The sequence below is a fragment of the Perognathus longimembris genome, chromosome 2 (genome assembly GCF_023159225.1).
Source record: "Perognathus longimembris pacificus isolate PPM17 chromosome 2, ASM2315922v1, whole genome shotgun sequence".
In the NCBI taxonomy this organism is placed as follows: domain Eukaryota; kingdom Metazoa; phylum Chordata; class Mammalia; order Rodentia; family Heteromyidae; genus Perognathus; species Perognathus longimembris.
In genome coordinates this window covers 65,001,819-65,020,770 of record NC_063162.1, presented here as the reverse complement: position 1 = coordinate 65,020,770, position 18,952 = coordinate 65,001,819, and the positions used below count along the sequence as shown (strand labels likewise).

Genomic DNA, 18,952 nt, shown 5'->3' with positions numbered 1-18,952 from the left:
TCACAGTGTTAAGAGCTTTTGGTTTGAGAACCCACACCCTGGCTTCTTTTTGCTCAAGGCTAGCACTCTACCATTTGAGCCACAGTGCCACTTCTGAGGTGCTGAAGAATCGAACCCAGGGCTTCATGTATACGAGGCAAGTACTTTACCACTAGGCCATATTCCCAGCCCTATGACTGACCTATTCTTATCCACCATGCTTCCTGGACCAAAGGGGTGACTGTCTCCTATGGCCTCCTTCCCTCTAGTACTTTTTTCCTAGAACAGAGGCGAAAGACCTTGACACTCAGAGCTCCTTCACTGGAATTCCAGGCTCTTCTGTGGTCCTACCCAACTCCAACCTGTGTCCAACCCAGGTCCCAGGTCCAGTCCCCACAGGCTCTGCCAGGCCAGACCTGGCTTCCTACCAATTCTGGCTTTTTTTTCCTGTGGTCCCAGGGCTTGAACTCAGGGCCTAGGCATTGTCTCTGAGCTCCTTTTGCTCAAGGATAGCGGATAGCATTCTACTTGAGCCACAAGGCTACTTCTGGCCTTTTCTGTTTATGTGGTACTGAGGAATTGAACCCAGTGCTAGACAAGCACTCTACCACTAAGCCACATTCCTACCCCCTCAGGCTCTTTGAAATAAGAGTCTCAGGAGTCTCATGCCCATAATCCTAGCTACTCAGGAAGCTAAGATCTGAGGATTGCAGTCTGAAGCTAGCCCAGGTAGGAAAGTTCTTGTGGCTCTTATCTCCAATTAACTACCAGAAAACCAGAAGTGGTGCTGTGACTCAGCGTAGAGCTAGACTTGAGCAAAAGAGCTCAGGGGCAGGGCCCAGGCCCTGAGTCCAAGCCCCACAACTGACCCCCAAAAAAAAAAAAAAGTCTCATAGACTTTCTTAACCAAGTTGGCTTCAAAGTGTAATTTTCAAATCTCAGCCTCCTGAGTAGCTAGGATTACAGGCATGAGCCATCAGTACTCAGCTGCATAGCTATTTTAAAATAGCAAAACTAAAATGATTTGATTGAAACATTTAAGTATTAGAATTATGTCATGTCAGAAAAGTAATAAATGTTCATCTGAGTGCTGAACTCAGGAGGCTGCTATCTGAAGATTGTGGTTCGAAGCCAGCCTGGGCAGACAAATCTAAGATACTCTTATCTCCAATTAACCAGCAAAAAGCCAGAAGTGGAAATGTGGCTGAAGTGGTAGAGCACCGTCCTTGAATTGGAAAGTTAAGCAAGAATGCTAGGCCCCAAGTTCAAGCCCCAGTAGTGGCACACATATTAATACATGTTGTGGCTGGGAATATGGCCTAGTGGTAAACTGCTCACCTTGTATACATGAAGCCCTGAGTTCGATTCCCTAGCACCACATATATAGAAAAAGCTGGAAATGGTGCTGTGGCTGTGGCTCAGGTGGCAGAGTGCTAGCCTTGAGCAAAAAGAAGCCAAGGACAGTGCTCAGGGCCTGAGTTCAAGCCCCAGGACTGGCAAAATAAAACAAAAAAACAAAATAATACAAGTTCATTGTAGAAAATATTATGTAAGATAAAGTGTACTGCAACTGCCAGTTTTGGGGGTGGGGGTAAGGAGGGCATGAGTTCCTGTCCTGGTGTTTGAACTCAGGGCCTGGATACTATCCCTGAGTATTTTTCCCAAGGCTGGCACTCTACCACTTGAGCCATAGCTCAGCTTCGTTTTATAGTTTTTTCTTTTTACATAATGAACAAACATTTTATTAGCATATGCTTGTATTTTTAAATTTGTAACTATGTAAGTACATGAAAAAAATGGCACTGAGTCAATTTTTTTTATCAGCCAACAAAATCAAACCTGAACTCCTTACTTCAAATGAGATACTTGGTGGACATTTTGTTCACTTGCCATAGCATCAGCCACAAACTTCAGGTTTTTCCGTGGTTAACTGGAAGTCTCACAGACTTACCTGCCCAGGCTGGCTTTGAACTACAATCCTCAGATCCCACCCTCCTGAGTAGTAGGATTACAAACAAGCCACAGGAGCTTGGACTGCCTATTTTTGTGGTTGTCGGTTGTGGGGCTTGAACTCAGGGTGTAGGACCTGTCCCTGAGCTTTTTCGCTCAAGGCTATTGCTCTACTGACCACTTTAAGCCGCAGCGTACTTCCAGTTTTCTGGTGGTTAACTGGTGACTAGTCTGTGAGAACAGACTTTCTTGCCAGGACTGGCTTCAAACTGCAATCCTCAGCTCTCAGCTTCCTGAGTAGCTAGGAATGCAGGCGTGAAACACCAGTGCCCAGCATGCCTCTTATTTTGAGTGTATTTTACTCATAGTATTCACGAGTCCTGTTCCATAAGCCCTACAACCCACTGCCTGAGTTCTCAGTGGAAACAGGTGGCGGCATCACCTATACACTGCCCTGGGTCACTCATTCCTCCCCAGGGGGACCCTCTATGCTTTTCTCTCCAGCCACCGCACCATGGACATCATCTCTACAAGCTTCCAACTCTCTGAAGACCAGAGTCAGGCAAGATGGCCTCATCTCCAAGGCAAAGACAGAAATTAGCTACCCTCCATACCCTGCTGACTGCTCCCAGGGAGATGAAATGAGTTCCCCCACCTGCCCTTGGTTTTCTTAGCCACTAAGATCCCCCCACCCCACATGACCTTTTGCTCTGGTTGATCCAGACACCCAATGCACACTGGCTTGGGCTCAGTTGGTGTGGGCAACAGAAGAGAGAGAGCAGGCAGAATCAACACCACTCAGTTCCTACAAATGTCTGGAATGCACACACCTGGGACAGATCATCAGCAATACACTGTGGTGGTGAGACCAACACTGCTCTCATTTCATCTTCCTGACCACTGGCCTCAGGGGAGCCCTGGGTCAGTGGGCCACGGGTTGACTGCTCCCCAGATGATGCTGGCTCAATAGAGATGATCAAATTTTCTTTGCTGGCTTCACCAGACTCCACTAAGTGGAAATGCCCCTTTCACCTTCCACTAAACTGTCCTAGCACAGGTTCTCCACCCATGTTGGGCTGAATGATGGCCCCCAAAGATGTCAACACATCCCAAATTCCCAGAACCAGTGACTATCACCTAAGTGGCCAAAGATGTGACCAATCAAGTACCGGGTTGTAGCTCCTAGAATGTGGGAAGGAGGCTCAGACAGGCCACTGGGAAGGCAGGGCAGTCCTCCAACCTCCAGATAGAATTAGCGCAATGCCTGGGGAGTACCAGTCACCACTCCCCATCCAAGTGTATGCTGAAGCCATGCCAGGGTAAAATGGTCTGCATGACACAAATGTATGCGCTGTGTTGCCTAGTCTGTCTCCCATTCTACTTAATAACATCCTCCCATTGCCTAATGTCTGTAGTACTCCCAAAAGTCAAGGACAGCTGAGCAGTGGCTTCTGCTTCTAATTTTAGTTACTCAGGAAGCTGAGATCTGAGGATATAGTGGCTCAAAGCCAGACTGAGCTGGAAAGTCCGTAAGACTTATCTTCAATTAACCACCAGAAAACCAGAAGTGATGCTGAAGCTCAAAGTGGTAGGGCACTAGTCTTGAGTGAAAAAGCTCAGGGACAGTGCCCAGGCCAACTTCAAGCCCCATGACTAACAACAGATAAAAAGCTGATCTGGGCAGAAAACCAGAAGTGGAAGTAGGGCTCGTGAGTGCTGGCCTGAGTGAAAAAAAGGCGAGTTAAGAGCTCAGGGTCCTGAGTTCAAGCCCCAGTACACACACATACACATACACACGCGCGCGCAGAGTAAATGACTAACCAGTGAGTTAGGCTTGTGAGTACCTAAGGCTCCATCAGAACTCAAATATGACAAGTCCTAGGTGGCCACTATAAGGGTATTTGCCAACAAAACAAGGAGCGGGGCCACCGTCTTTCTGCTGCAGAGCCACAATAAACAAGGGCAGCAAACGTGAGAAGCCAGGTTCCAGAGGAGCCAGTACGGCTTCATGGCTTGAGAGGTCACTATGGGAAAAAGTGGCCAGTCCCCTGCATGTGGGGCTAGGAGAGGGTTGTTAAAACTTCCAGGATGAACATGGTTGTGAAGTGCCTGCCTGGTTCTGAGGAGCCACATACAGGGAAGACATGATGGGTAAGGGAGTGGGAGAGGTACTGAGGAAGGTTTTGGTTTTTTTTTTGGCCAGTCCTGGACTTGGGCCAGCTTGGACTTAGGGCCTGAGCACTGTCCCTGGCTTCTTTTTTTTTTTTGCTCAAGTCTAGCACTCTGCCACTTGAGCCATAGCGCCACTTCCGGCCATTTTCTGTATATGTGGTGCTGGGGAATTGAACCCAGGGCTTCATGTATGTGAGGCAAGCACTCTTGCCAGTAGGCCATATCCCCAGCCCCTGAGGGAGCTCTTGAAAGCTTTGGAAAACCCAAACAGGACCTGTGGTTCAGAGGACTGTGGTATTGCACCCTGAAGCCTGTGGTAACTAGTAGGCACTGTGGCTTTTGCACAGGACATCCTGCCTTGGTGTGTGTGTGTGTGAACTTGTAAAAGCTTGGCTCACCAGGCTGAGGCCAGCTAATGGCGATGGTGACTCAGTGAGGTGCCTTCCTAACTCCAGGGCAGTTTCAACTAGCTCTCACCCACTACCCCTGATGTACCATGGCGGCGTGGGAGTGTGGTGACTGCAGGCAGATGCACAAGTACCCTACTCTTGACAGTTCTGGGTGTGAGGGCCAGTCTTCCCACCAAAGGACCTGCCCTGCCTGGCACTGCCAGCCATGTAATGAGAAGACCCTCAAGCCTTGCTATACAGGGGGAGAAAAAAAACAAACCATCCAAAGGTATTAATGGCATTAGTACTGGCAGATGTGTGGCTGAGGCCCTGCCCGCAGAAGACTAGCATCTGACTCAGAGTGAGATAAGAATAGTGGGCCCCTAGTGTGTGGCACCAAGCCTGTGCTGGTTATAGGGTCTCATGTCTAGGTTGGATGAGTTGTTTGGAGGAGCACTGGCCAATAATTGTCATTAAGACAAGCCCATTAGGATTGGGTGCAGAGGAGGCTCATTCCAGTAATCCTAGCTACTTGGGAGGCAACAATCTAGGGATGGTGGCTAGAAGACAGTGCAAGACCTCATCTCAACCAATAAAAATGCTGGGTTCTATGATACACACCTGTCACCCAGTTACTCAGGAATTGCAGACTAGGCTGCTGGGATATATGGGTCAAGTGGTAGAGTGCCTGCCTAGCAAAAGACAAAACCCTGAGTTCAAACCCTAGTATTGCAAAAAATAAAAAACAAAAACTCCCAAACCCACTAGGCATGCTGGCTCAAATATGGATGGGCAGAGAACAGAATACCCTTCCTGGTGGAATGGGTTACAAGGACATGAATGCAGCCATAGGCTGCACGCACATGCTGCTTATGACGATAGGGAGGGTGTAGAAGGCTGTGAGGTGTGCCATGTGGCAGGGCCTAGCCAAACCTGTTCTCCGGGGAGAAGACGAAGCACACAGAGCGACAGTACACAAGGCCCGGGTAACTTAGTTTATGGGTCAAGCCAATGCAATGCAAAGTTATTTTTTTCTTTTTTATCCAAAATAAATAAATCAGATCTGTCCCTGTGAAGGTCAAAGTGAGGGATGAAGGGCAGTTGGCCCCTTGGCCCACCCTGCCTCACCTACCCTTCTCCTGTTTCTGACCTGCTTTGGCACAGCAAAGAGGATGCATCAAAAGTCTCCATTGCGCTCAAAAGAACAGCAGAAAGAAAGTCGGGCAGAGGGTGGCTGGGGAACTAGAGAAGGTGATGAGGAGTCAGAAGGACCACAAGGGACAGCCAGTGCCCCAGCTGTGGAGCCCAAGGGAGCTTCTGTGCCCCCCATAGAGCCTATGGGCTCCAGACACTGCCCAGCCCTGGGCAGGATGAGTAGGGCCCCCTGACCACACACAAACCAGGACCTTCAAATGGCAGAGAAGGCAGAGAGCTCCCCATGGTTTCTGTCATCCTCTACACTCCCCAGCTGAGGCCCACCCTGCCAGCTTGACAAAACTATGCCCAGTCCTGGATCTGTGCCTTGCTGGGCGACAAGGATGAAGCTCTGCTCCTGCCTTGGATCACAAGGGAAGGGCTGTGGTCAGAGCTGTCCTTTCCCCAGTCATCCTGCTCTTTGCCTTGCTCCCCACAGCCTCCAGGAAAGCTGCTTAGCCTGATACAAGTGAGATAGGCTGGCAGCATTTGGCTTGGGGTGCAACCAAGCAAAGGGACAAGAGCCTAATTCCTATGAGCAGGGGACAGTGTGCGGCATAGCAAGGGGCAGAGGTGTGGGCAGCGCTGAGGCACTATTCTTTAGTTGAGAAGCAAGGGGCATCATGGGCACGGGGAGAGACCATGGCCTGAGTAACCCCAGGAGCATCTAAGTGAATTTCTTGAAGGCATTCAGGTCGAAGGCTGTATCCAGGAAGCGCTGCAGCTCTGTCAGGTGGGTTTTCTTGTTGCCAGTAGCTGGAGCAGCAGCTGGGTCCCGGCCAGCGTACCTGAGATAAGAGAGAGGGAGCAGCGAGGTGCAGTCAGTGAGTGGGCTACCTGCTCCTGTTCAGTATACCTCCCTGGTGGGGGTGGAGGCCTTACCACACAGGCCTGGCACGGTCAATGGTGGTCCGGAGTCTGGGTTTCACGTAGTCGTAGTAGCCTTGGTTCTTATGTTCCTCCTGGCACCAGGCTAGCTCGGCATTGGAGTACTTCTGTGCTTCCTTCAGCAAGAGGTCGAATGGGAATGGTGACAGCTAGAGAGAGCAAGAATCAGGTCAGACTGGTGTTCTTAAAAAGGCAATATTGGCAGTTATTCTGCCAAGATACCGGAGGCTCAGCAGCCTTGAGAGGGATTCCAGTACAGAGTTGGTACGCCACTGGCCCTCACCTGCTCTATCCTTGTGATGGCCACCTGCTCCTCCATACCCCTGGCTTTGCGCTCTCGGGTGAGGTCGTAGTACACCTTGCCAGTGCAGAAGAGGAGCCTCTTGACTGTGTCTGGGTTCTGAGCAGCAGGGCCATTTTCTAGGATCACCCGTTGAAAGTGAGTTCCTACAAGAGAATTCCCATGGTTGGGCTGGTGTTCTCTTCATGCCCTGCCACACTGCTGCTGTTGTTTGAACTGGGTGTCCATGAGACACAACGATGGCATTTGTTGCTTAGGGCAGGTGGTTTCCAAGGGTTAGAGCAGCCCCCCATCAGCCTCTGAAGTCACTAATGCCAAGAGAACTTTTTGTTTTCTTTTCCTTATTTTTTTTTGGCCAGTCCTGGGCCTTGGACTCAGGGCCTGAGCACTGTCCCTGGCTTCTTCCCGCTCAAGGCTAGCACTCTGCCACTTGAGCCACAGTGCCGCTTCTGGCCGTTTTCTGTATATGTGGTGCTGGGGAATCGAACCTAGGGCCTCGTGTATCCAAGGCAGGCACTCTTGCCACTAGGCTATATCCCCAGCCCTCTTTTCCTTTTATTGGGTGCTAGTCCTGGGGTTTGAACTCAAGGCCTAGGCAGTGTCCTTGAGCGTTTTTGCTTAAGTTTAGTGGCCAAGGGCACTTGAAAAAGCACATAACAGCTGAGTGCTGCTAACTCACGCCTGTAATCCTAGCACCTCAGGAAGCTGAGATCTGAGGATCATGATTCAAAGCCAGCCTGGGCAGAGAAGTTCCTGTGAGGCTTATATCTCCAATTAACCACCAGAAAACCAGAAGTGGTGCTGTGGCTTAAGTGGTAGAGCACTAGCCTTGAGCACAAAGAGGCTCAGGGGCAGCATCCAGGCCCTGAGTTCAAGCCCCATGACTGGACGGGGGGAAATAAAGCATATAATAACCAGAAGCTGGTGGCATACACCTGTAAATCTTAAGTTACTTAGGAGGCTGAGATCTGAGGATTGAGGTTCAAATGTAACCTGGGCAAAAAAGTCCATTAGACTCTTATCTCTCAATTAAGTACTAAAAAAGCTGGAAATAGCGGTGTGCCTCAAGTGGCAGAGTGCTAGCCTTGAGCAAAAAAGCCTAAGGGACAGTGCCAGGCCTGGAGTTGTTCTAGGCCCGGTACAAAAAAAAAAAAAAAAAAGCAAAACAAGAAGTACAAAATTAACAACAGGTTATTCTCTGTAACAGCCCACTGCAGACTTTAGGAACAATTATGTCAAAATATCTTACAGCTACTCCATTCATACTCCTCATGAATTTACAAATATAAAAACTATCAGGAGGAGGGTTGGGGATATGGCCTAGTGGCAAGAGTGCCTGCCTCATATACATGAGGCCCTGGGTTCGATTCCCCAGTACCACATATACAGAAAATAAAAAGAAGCCAGGGACAGTGCTCAGGCCCTGAGTCCAAGCCCCAGGACTGGCAAAAAAAAACAACCAAAAAACTATCAGTAGGACTTATTGTGACATGCAGTACTAGGATGGATGGCCATGATAACAATGGGATAATGAAAACCTAAAGGGCTTATATGATGAAAACTCAATTCTCAACATGAAAGTCACAAATGAAAATCAATGATAAAAGAGTGCAAGCTGTTCCTCTAAGGTCCAGAATAAAGCTAGGATGTTCACTGTACCAGAAGTTGTAGTACCAGAAGTACTACCAGGAAAGACAAAAAGAAACAAAATAACCTCTGTTCATAGGCAACAGGATCTTGTATTTAGAAAATCCTGAGCACTTGGGAGCTGGGGATATGGCCTAGTGGCAAGAGTGCCTGCCTCATATACATGAGGTCCTGGGTTCGATTCCCCAGCACCACATATACAGAAAATGGCCAGAAGTGGCACTGTGGCTCAAGTGGCAGAGTGCTAGCCTTGAGCAAAAAGAAGCCAGGGACAGTGCTCAGGCCCTGGGTCCAAGCCCCAGGACTGGCAAAACAAAACAAAACAAAAAACCCCCAAAAAACTATCAGGAGGACTTATTGTGACATGCAGTACTAGGATGGATGGCCATGATAACAATGGGATAATGAAAACCTAAGGGGCTTATATGATGAAAACTCAACTCTCAACATGAAAGTCACAAATGAAAATCAATGATAAAAGAGTGCAAGCTGTTCCTCTAAGGTCCAGAATAAAGCTAGGATGTTCACGAGTGCAAGCTGTTCCTCTAAGGTCCAGAATAAAGCTCAGGCCCTGAGTCCAAGCTCAGTGCTCAGGCCCTGAGTCCAAGCCCCAGGACTGGCCAAAAAAAAAAAAAAAAAAAGAAAATCCTGAGCACTGCACTAAAAACCTATTAGTATTACAATTGCAGCAAAGTAGTTGGATACAAAAATCAGCACATAAGTCAGATGAAACTAGACACTAGCAATGGAAAATCTGAAATTCAGAAAATGATTCCAAAGCTGAGTATCAGTGGTTCAGGAGGCTGACATCTGAGGATTTCAGCTCAAACCCAGCTGTGGCAGTTGCTGAGACTTTCCAATTAATCACCAAAAAGCCAGAAGTAGATGTGTGGCTCAAGTGGTAGCTGATCCTGAGCAAAAAAGTTCAGGGAGTGTGCCCAAGCCCTAAGTTCAAGCCTTAGGAACTGTGTATGTGTGTACACACGTACACACACACACACACACACACACACACACACACACACACACTTCCACTTATTAAAAAAAAAAAAAAACTGATGGGGCTGGGGATATGGCCTAGTGGCAAGAGTGCTTGCCTCGCATACATGAAGCCCTGGGTTCAATTTCCCAGCACCACATATACGGAAAACGGCCAGAAGTGGCGCTGTGGCTCAAGTGGCAGAATGCTAGCCTTAAGCAAAAAAGAAGCCCTGAGTACAAGCCCCAGGACTGGCAAAAAAAAGAAAAAAAAACAAAACAAAAAAAACAAAAACCAAAAACCAACCTGACCTTTAATGTCTACCAAAGTAAATAAAATGAAATCACTGGAGGGTGGGCTCTGGTGGCTCACACCTGTAATCCTAGTTCCTCTGGAGGCTAAGATCTGAGGATGCAGTTTGAAGTCAGCCTGGGCAGAAAAGTCTCAGTGAGACTCTTACCTCCAGTTAACCACTAAAAACCAGAAGTGGGGGAAGAAGGGGAAGGTGGGAGAAAAATGAGGGAGGAGGTATCAAGTTGGATAAGAAATGTACTCGGGCTGGGAATATGGCCTAGTGGCAACAAGAGTGCTTGCCTCATGTACATGAAGCCCTGGGTTCAATTTCGCAGCATCACATATACAGAAAACGGCCAGAAGTGGCGCAGTGGCTCAAGTGGCAGAGTGCTAGCTAGCCTTGAGCAAAAAGAAACCAGGGACAGTGCTCAGGCCTTGAGTCCAAGGCCCAGGACTGGCAAAAAAAAAAGAAGAAGAAAAAGAAAAAAAGAAATGTATTCACTGCCTTATGTATGAAACTATAACCCCTCTGTACATCACTTTGACAAATAATTAAAAAAAAACAACAACGGAAGTGGCTCAAGTGGTAGAGCACTAGCTTGAGCACAGAGGCTCAGGGACAGTGCCTAGGCTGAGTTCAAGCCACACAACTGATAAAAAAAAAAAGTAATAATAAAGTCACCAGAATCAGTTTCTAATTTTGAAACCTACAATAAAGCTACAGTAACCAAAACTAGTGGCATTCATGTAGAGACAGACAAATTAATAGCACAAGAGAGCCCAGGAGTAAGCTCTCATATGTGGCTAACTTTCCACCAGAGCCACTGGTAAAACAGTGCTGAAAAACTGGAAACCTCCATACGAGAGGTTTTAGGTCCTCAACATCATTTACAAAAATTAATTCAAGGGCTGGGAATATGGCTTAGTGGCAAGCGTGCTTGCCTCGTATACATAAAGCCCTGAGTTCAATTCCTCAGCCCCATATATATAGAAAAAGCAGGAAGGGGCGCTGTGGCTCAAGAGGTAGAGTGCTAGCCTTGAGCAAAAAGAAGCCAGGGACATTGCTCAGGCCCTGAGTTCAAGCCCCAGGACTGGCAAAAAACAAAACAAAACAAAAATTAATTCAAAATGGATTAAAGACATAACTTTAAGAACTAAAACTACGGGGGGGTGGGGGGGAGAACGACAGTAGAGACCAGGTCTGCGAAACAAAAAACTTCTTGTCAAATGGTATTTCCACAGGTTTGGGTCAGCGGCCTTACATTATGTATCTAAAACCAAACAACTACTAAACATAAAAAGGTCTAAAATAGACCTCTCAGTGGATCACAATAGCTCAACAGCTATGTATATATGATCATATAAGACAAGGATAAGCAAACTCTATTGTTGATGTTATATTTAAAGTTCTAGGTGAATTTCCTTTGGCATATGCCACATGGCTACTGTATGTGATTTTGGTACACTGGGTATTGTATATAGGCCTACCTGATCTAGGGAAGGGAAAGAAAAACGAGGGTGTAAGATATCACAAGAAATGTACTCACTGCCCTCTTATGTAACTGTACCTCTTTTGCACAACACCTTGTCAACAAAATTTAATTAATAATAATAAAAAATAAAGGTATAATGATTTGCAAAAAAAACACCCCAAAAACTAAAACTACAACTCTTGAAAACAAATGGAGGGCAAGAGCTTCATATATGGCAATGATTTCTTTAATATGAAACCAAAGGCCAAAGCAGTAAAAGAAGAAAATTGGATTCCACTAAAGTGAAAGAACTGTCATATATCCAAAGACATTACCAGCAGGGCTCTAGTAGCTCATGCCTGGAACCTTTTCTACTCAAGGGGCTGAAATCTGCCCACCTATATACATACTTTTTTTTTTTTTTTTGGTGGTCATGGGGCTTGAACTCAGGGCCTGGGTACTGTCCCTGATCTCTTTTGCTCAAGGGTAGTGCTCTACCACTATAAGCCACAGCTCTATATTTCTGGTTTTCTGGTAGTTAATTAAGTTAAAGAGTCTCACAGACTTTCCTGCCCAGGCTGGCTTCAAACCTGATTCCCAGATCTCAGCCCCCTGCATAACCAAGATTATAGCTATGAGTCACCAGTGCCTAGGCCCTGAGATCTTTTGGCTCAAGGATAGCCCCCTAACACTTTGAGCCACAACTCCACTTCCTTTTTTGTGTGGTTAATTAGAGATAAGAGTCTCACTGGGATTTTTCTGACTGGGCTGGCATCAAACTATGATCCTTAGATCTCAGCCTCCTTAGCTAGGACTACATGCATGAATGAAAATATCACAAGGATAAGTAAAAAAGGAAAATCACAATGAATCCCATGCTTTAACATGCATTAATAAAAATAGTGTAAAGAGACATTTGACACGGAGGGGCACCAGTGGCTCTCACCTATAATCTTAGCTACTCAGTGGGCTGAGATCTGAGGATCACAGTTCAAAGTCAGTCTGGTCCAGGAGAAGTGGCACTGTGGCTCAAGTGGTAGAGTGCTAGCCTTGAGCTGAAAAGCTCAGGGATAGCACCCAGGCAGAGTTCAAGCCCCACAACTGACAACAAACAAGTAAATAAATGACAACTGGCATTTGGACATAGTTCTCCAAAGAAGATACACAAATAGCCAATAAGCAGATTCTGCAAAGACAATGCCACTAATTATTTGAAGAGCCATTAAAAAAATCTATATAGTATTTATTTTTGGATTTTTATTGTTACTATAAAGGTGATGAGCAGAGTTTTTTGGTTTTGGTTGGTCTTGGGGCTTGAACAATGGGCCTGGGCACAGTCCCTGAGCTCTTCAGTTCAAAGCTAGCATTCTATCACTTGAGCCACAGGACCACTTCTGGTTTTCTGGTGGTTAATTGGAGATAAGTCTCACAGACTTTCCTGCCCCAGCTGCCCTTGAACCATGATCCACAGATCTCAATCTCCAGAGTAGCTAGGATTACAGGTGTGAGCCATCAGTGCCTGGCCATGCAGAAGTTTTATTTAAATGTTTGAGGACTGAACTCAGGGCCTTGCATTTGCTAGGCAAGCACTCTTTCACTGAGCTAAATACCAAACTCTTAGATAATCACTTTATAAGCAGAGGATAATGTGGAGAAACTGGAGCTTTCTTTTCTTGCCAGTACTGGGAGTTTGAACTCAGGGCCTCAAGCTTGCTCAACTTGCTTTCTCACTCTGCTAGTGTACCTGCTTTTTGTTTTGGAACTGGATCTTATGGATTTTTTTGTCCAGGCTGGCTTCAAACTTATCACTGTGCACATGGGAATCTCAAGCAAAAGGATCACTTCACAGCACTGCAGTTGGTGTGTTACGTGGAGGTCCTAGTGTCTTTCCTTTGTTCTAAAGCACTCAGTCTGCACTTCTCAGCTTGAGGTCAGCTGTCATGTGTGGCCAGGGGTGACCACAGCAGCAACCTCACCCTGTAATCTGATACTCAAGTGTGTCTAACATAATTCTAGAGGTATTCACAGGCTAAAGACAACAATCTACGGGTCTTTTACCCATGACCTACAATTTGGCAAAAGCCATAAGGAGGTTCATAAATATAAGCACTTCATGCAAGCCCTCAGAGCAGCAAAAAAGCCCCCAACTTCTATCCTCCCAGCAAATTCCCCTCCTCCCCACCTACCTGGAAGCATCTCATCAAAGTTGGTTCTGGCCTCAGGGTGGCGCAGGAGGGACTTGGGAGTGAAGATGATTAACTGAAAGACAGATTTTTTTTTGGGGTGTGTGTGTGTGCGCACATGCGCTGATCCTGGGGCTTGAACAAGAGCCTAGGAACTGTAACAGTGCTCAAGGCTAGTGCTATAACACTTGAGCCACTGCTCTACTTCTGGCTTTTTTAGTGGTTAATTGGAGAGGAGAGGTTCATAGATGTTCCTGAACTTTCAAACCATGACCTTTAGATCTCAACCTGAGCCACTGACAGCCAGCTGAAAGACAGAATATTATGCCCATGATGGCGTAGATCTTCACGAGGGGTGGGGGGGTTGAGATGTGCCTCAAGTGACAGAGCACCTGCCCAGCAAAGCACACAAGGCCTGGAGTCCAAACTCTAGTACCACCAAGGGAAAAAGTCATTCTAGACAGAAAGTAAAAAACAAGGGCCACCCAACAGGAAGAGCAGCAAGCCTCTCCTTGGTGGCCTCTCGCAGCTCCTAGGTGGTCTTAAAGCACACATACCCTCCCGCCCATCTAAGGCTGTGATGTCCAGCAAAGAGCCTACCCTGCCATGGGTAATGAAATGAATCTGCAGGCTTCCAGGGATACAGCTGCAGGCTTCAGTCATGTACTCATTGCCAGTAGTGATCAGGGGGGTAGCAGGGCCCTTCCATACTCTGTCCTACTCCTGGACCACTTTTTCCACTTGCCCCCTACCCAATTTCTCCCCATCCTTCAACACCTAGCTCAGGAGCTGATTTGGGGCCCCTTTCACTGCCTTGACCTTTTTGTATGTAATGCTCAGTGGCTTGGGAGGACCTGGTTTATGGAGTTAAGAACAGTTCTCTGGCATTAGCAGTCAAGCAAGTCTAGGTCCTTGACACTACATCCTGTTCATAGCCCCCTTCAGGGGCCAGCTACTCTAAAGCAGGTGGCACTGGGGTGGGGGGGGATGTGGGAGGCTCTCTGGTGCCAATACAGCAGGGTAGGGCCCAGGGTCATTTTGAGGCCAGATCTGGTCAGGGTAGAGAGCCTACTACTGACCGGCTTCCGGAAGGGTAGCAGGATCTGCCGTCGTAGTACATGAAAGAAGTTGCCAGGAGTGGAGCAGTTGACAACAATCCAGTTGCAGTCATATAGCTGATTGATGTCGAAATTGGATTCTTGCAGGTCCTGCAGTCAGAAGGAAAGGGCCAGTGGTCAGGTGGCAGCACTGAGCACCCTGTCATATGGGGTGAGTGACCTTAGGAAGCTTCTGGCTCCACCCTCTAACAGAGGAGGAAGCAGCTGGTATCTGTATTTTAACTCCTACTTAATTCTTCTGAAATGTGTAAAGCTACAGTCTAGCAGGGAATTGATAGCATTTTTAGGAATTGCCTAAAGCTAATTCGCATCTTAGATACTGAGTCCCAACAGTTTTCTTCCGGCTTTTAAAATGCCCAGAAGATCTCTCCTCCACAGTATTTGCATGAACCAGAGCACCAGTATTACCATGGGACAGAAACAGCAAGAAGTAAATGGAAGCAACCCTCTACTTTTTTTGTTGTTGTTGTTTTACTTTTTGCCAGTCCTGAGGCTTGGGTTCAGGTCCTGAGCACTGTCCCTGGCTTATTTTGCTCAAGGCTAGCACTCTACCATTTGAGCCACAGTGCCACTTCCAGTTTTTCCTGCTTATGTGGTGCTGAGCAATCAAACCCATGGCTTCATGCATGCTAGGCAAGCACTCTACTATTGAGCCATATTCCCAGCTCACGACCCTCCTCTACTTTCAGTTTCTGGGTCCTGAGGAAGCCTATCATTTCAAGATCAGTGGGTGTGGGACTACCCTGGTCTACCCAGAGAAAGGGCCAGCAAAGATGTGACCATTCAAGACATCTAGATGGACCACTCTCCTCATGGTTCTCAGCACAGCTGGGCAACAGGTCTGCTCTACTTACTGGTAGGACATCTGGGTCATCATTGCACATCTGCAGGAATCGCTCTGGACGGGCTGAGGAATGTTCTGGACCCTGAAAGCAGACACACTCAGAATTTAGTTTGGGAGTTCTCACACAATCCCACCTGCTGCTTCTCCAGGAGCTGTTCCCTAACTAGTTTGCTTCTTTTTGGTTTTCTTCCCATGATGTCAGAGTTCATTCAATTCCACCCCTCCTCAACAACAAAGGACAGGGCAGGGCAGGCAGAGCAGAGAAGTGAGGGAGCCCATGCTTCTGGGATGTCTGTGGTCTGCATGAGTATCACCTGCTATATTTAATCCAGGTATGCATATGCAGGTGGCATCCAGATGGATGGGAAGCACCACCAGAGCCCTCAGGGATTGAGGTAGGGGGTTCTAGGTATGTCTTATCCAGACTCTGGATCTGGTGGGGAGGGGCAGGAACTCACCATGCCCTCCATGCCATGAGGGAGCAGCAGCACAATGCCATTCTGTCGCACCCACTTGGCCTGTCCTGGGCAGATGAACTGGTCAATGATGCACTGAGCCATGTTGTTGAAGTCACCAAACTGGGCCTCCCAGAGGACCAGGGCATTTGGGCTAGCCATGGCAAAGCCCAGCTCGAAGCCTATAAAAGACAGAAGAGGGCTGGAAATGTGGCTTAGTGGTAGAGTGCTTGGCTAGCATGCATGAAGCCTTGGGTTCGATTCCTTAGCACCATATAAACAGAAAAGGCTGGAAGTGGCATTGTGGTTCAAGTGGTAGAGTACAGCCTCGAGCAAAAAAAAAGCCAGGGACAGTGGTCAGGCTCTGAGTTCAAGCCCTGGGACTGGCAAAAAAAGAAAAAAAGAAAGATGTATTCAGGAAGTCAGCCTGGAGACAAGGGGTAGTAGACAGTGGCAGGAGTGAGATGGGGTGGGCACTTACCCAGGACACCGTATTCAGACAATGAACTGTTGCACACAGTGTAGGGGGCCTGATTGGGCCACAGGTGGTTCATGGGGATGCAGGTTCTCTTGTCCACATTTTGGTCATGGAGCACATGATGCCGGTGGCTGAGGCAGAACAACAGGATAAGCAGGAATGCAGATCTCTCAGCAAATTGCTGAGGACCTCTTAGCAAGTAGCAAAAGGTCCATGGCAACAACCAGGCTTCCTGCCAGATGTGGGCCAAACCCGCCCAGTGACTAACAGGGTATTTATAGTCAGAAGAGTGCGACTTGACTAGACAGTGGGCACTCCCCACCTCTGCATCTCTGATTCTGAAGGGCAAAAAACCTCTATTACCTGAAGGTGCCACGTTCCACATCCTGGCCACTCAGCCGGACATGGATGCCCTCCTTCAGGAGTGAGCCAAATGCCATATACTCTGCCAGGGCCCAGTCCACAGTCCGGTTTGTCACAAGATCCTTTCGAGTTTTCAAGATCCGGCTCAGCCCTGCAGAGAAATGGTCCATGATCACCCAGAAACCTCATTTCCTGTGCTCTAGAAACAACCTTGACACAGGAGTTTCTGACTAATGGCAAGTGGTGATCTCTCAGTTTTGTCTCTGCTACTTGCTAAGGGATGATAGTGGGAGGCAGGCCCACTAGGACATCCAGTGGGCCCAAGGAGGGGAGTCTCCACATGGCACAGGCTGGGCCAACATTCCTGCAGGCAAGCACAGGGTTACCTCCATGGATGGTAAAGTTCTCCACAGGAACAGAGCTGGCCACGTTCCCAATGTGGGCTAAAACGTCCTCCTCCAGGCCGGTGGAGGGGCAGGACATGCTCCTGGGCTGTCCATCCAGAGTGAAGAAGCCTACAACAGCAAGAACAAGGTGAGGCATGTCACCTGCTTTGAAAGGGACATCTAAGAACCTCACTGTGGTAAATGTGGCTTTAGGGAGACCCAGAGTGAGAGGTAGTACAACCTGAACTGGACTCCCTGTGAGTACCTCGGGATGACCAAGCTTTACTGTGAGCATGGAGGGGTAGTGGGAGGGTTTGTTTTTTCTGGGAAGAGGGTTCATGATTCTATCAGATTCACAAAGGAATCCATGGTTTGTACCCTTGCTTACCAGGCCAGGGGGAATCAAGCCAGTGCTTGATGTGTAGGATCTTCTCATCTTTGGATCTGGTGAACGCTTCCTCACAGATCTTATCATACTTGGAGATCTCCTCCTGGGGGTGGAGCATATACAACAGATTAGCATGGCACATCATGCTATACAGGCTCACCATACCTCTGGGCTTCCTCAGACTTTCTGACCTCCCATGCTCCTCCATATGCAAAGCACAGCCTTTCTAAGACTGGGAGAAGCCTACTACTTTCTGTTCTTTTTTTTTTTTTTGGCCAGTCCTGGGCCTTGGACTCAGGGCCTGAGCACTGTCCCTGGCTTCTTTTTGCTCAAGGCTAGCACTCTGCCACTTGAGTCACAGCGCCACTTCTGGCCATTTTCTGTGTATGTGGTGCTGGGGAATCGAACCCAGGGCTTCAAGTATACAAGGCAAGCGCTCTTGCCACTAGGCCATATCCCCAGCCCCCTTTCTGTTCTTTTCACACTAGACAACACAATGTTGGAGTTCAACCCTCACACTCTTTCTTAAGAACAGGAGCAGTTCTTGCCAGGTGTGCTGGCTCATATCAATAATCCTAGCTATTCTGGAGGCTGAGATCTGAGGACTGCACAGGAAAGTCTGTGAGACTCTTTATCTCCAATTAACCACCACCAAACAAAACAACAAAAAAGAACAGAACGGGCTTAGTGCAGTCTCCAAGTTGCTATGTGCCATGGAGGATGTGCACTTCCTGCAGATGTCTCCATCTCACACTGACAGCGTCTCATACTGCCTGGATGGACTTTTCTCCTCACTTAGTCAGGACTTCTGATGCAGGTCACATAGACCCTTCACCAATCTGGACCCTTTACTCAACTCTCACCTCCACAAGATGAGCCAAAAAAGAAATTTACTGGCCAGGTGCTGGTGGTTCATGCCTGTAATCCTAGCTACTCAGGAGGCTGAGATATGAGGATCCTGCCCAGGCAGGAAAGTCTGTAAGACTCTTATTCTCCACAAAAGACCCAGAATTGGAACTCTGGCTCAAGTGGTAGGGTACTAGCCTTGAGCAAAAGAAGCTCAGATCGGCACAGAAAAAAGGGGAAGAAAAGAACAGAAATTTACTGCATAGCCACCACCTCATCTCCAGAATACTCCAAATACACTGCTTTAAGGTCAATCCTTAAAAGCATTTCAGTGACTTTTACTTGGGTCTTATTGAAAGGACTGGTGGCCTTTTCTGGCCTCCCTAGCTCTGCAGCCAGGACACACCTCATATTCAGGCTGGTTGACCACACCCTGTGACACTAGCAGCTCTGCATACTTCTGCAGCACAGGCTTCTGCTTGCGGATCTGCTTGTACATGAGTGGCTGTGTAAACATGGGCTCGTCCATTTCATTGTGGCCATTGCGCCGGTAACACACCTGGTCAGAGCAGAGCAGTGAGAGATATGTGAGAGATCACAACTGGCCCTCAGGAAGAAGCACAGAC

The 18,952-nt window shown here is 47.8% G+C and overlaps 1 protein-coding gene across 5 annotated transcripts in view; it reads right to left on the bottom strand.

Moving 5' to 3' along the window:
• Positions 1–5,473: 5,473 nt before the first annotated feature.
• The window catches only part of Ogdh (oxoglutarate dehydrogenase), a 74,008-nt gene continuing 60,529 nt past the window's right edge, over positions 5,474–18,952 (bottom strand). For 4 of the 5 annotated variants that reach the window (XM_048339359.1, XM_048339358.1, XM_048339360.1 and 1 more), the window contains exons 12-23: positions 18,733–18,885; positions 17,481–17,583; positions 17,093–17,221; positions 16,707–16,857; positions 16,347–16,474; positions 15,869–16,047; positions 15,421–15,492; positions 14,528–14,656; positions 13,452–13,524; positions 6,856–7,019; positions 6,567–6,721; positions 5,474–6,472 (exon numbers count right to left, since the gene is read on the bottom strand). In XM_048339359.1, coding sequence (XP_048195316.1) covers positions 6,352–6,472; positions 6,567–6,721; positions 6,856–7,019; positions 13,452–13,524; positions 14,528–14,656; positions 15,421–15,492; positions 15,869–16,047; positions 16,347–16,474; positions 16,707–16,857; positions 17,093–17,221; positions 17,481–17,583; positions 18,733–18,885 — 1,557 coding nt within the window. In that variant the 3' untranslated portion in view covers positions 5,474–6,351. Of the gene's footprint in view, positions 6,473–6,566; positions 6,722–6,855; positions 7,020–13,451; positions 13,525–14,385; positions 14,432–14,474; positions 14,657–15,420; positions 15,493–15,868; positions 16,048–16,346; positions 16,475–16,706; positions 16,858–17,092; positions 17,222–17,480; positions 17,584–18,732; positions 18,886–18,952 lie in introns of those variants that run through there. The other variant, XM_048339361.1, reaches the window with a different exon arrangement.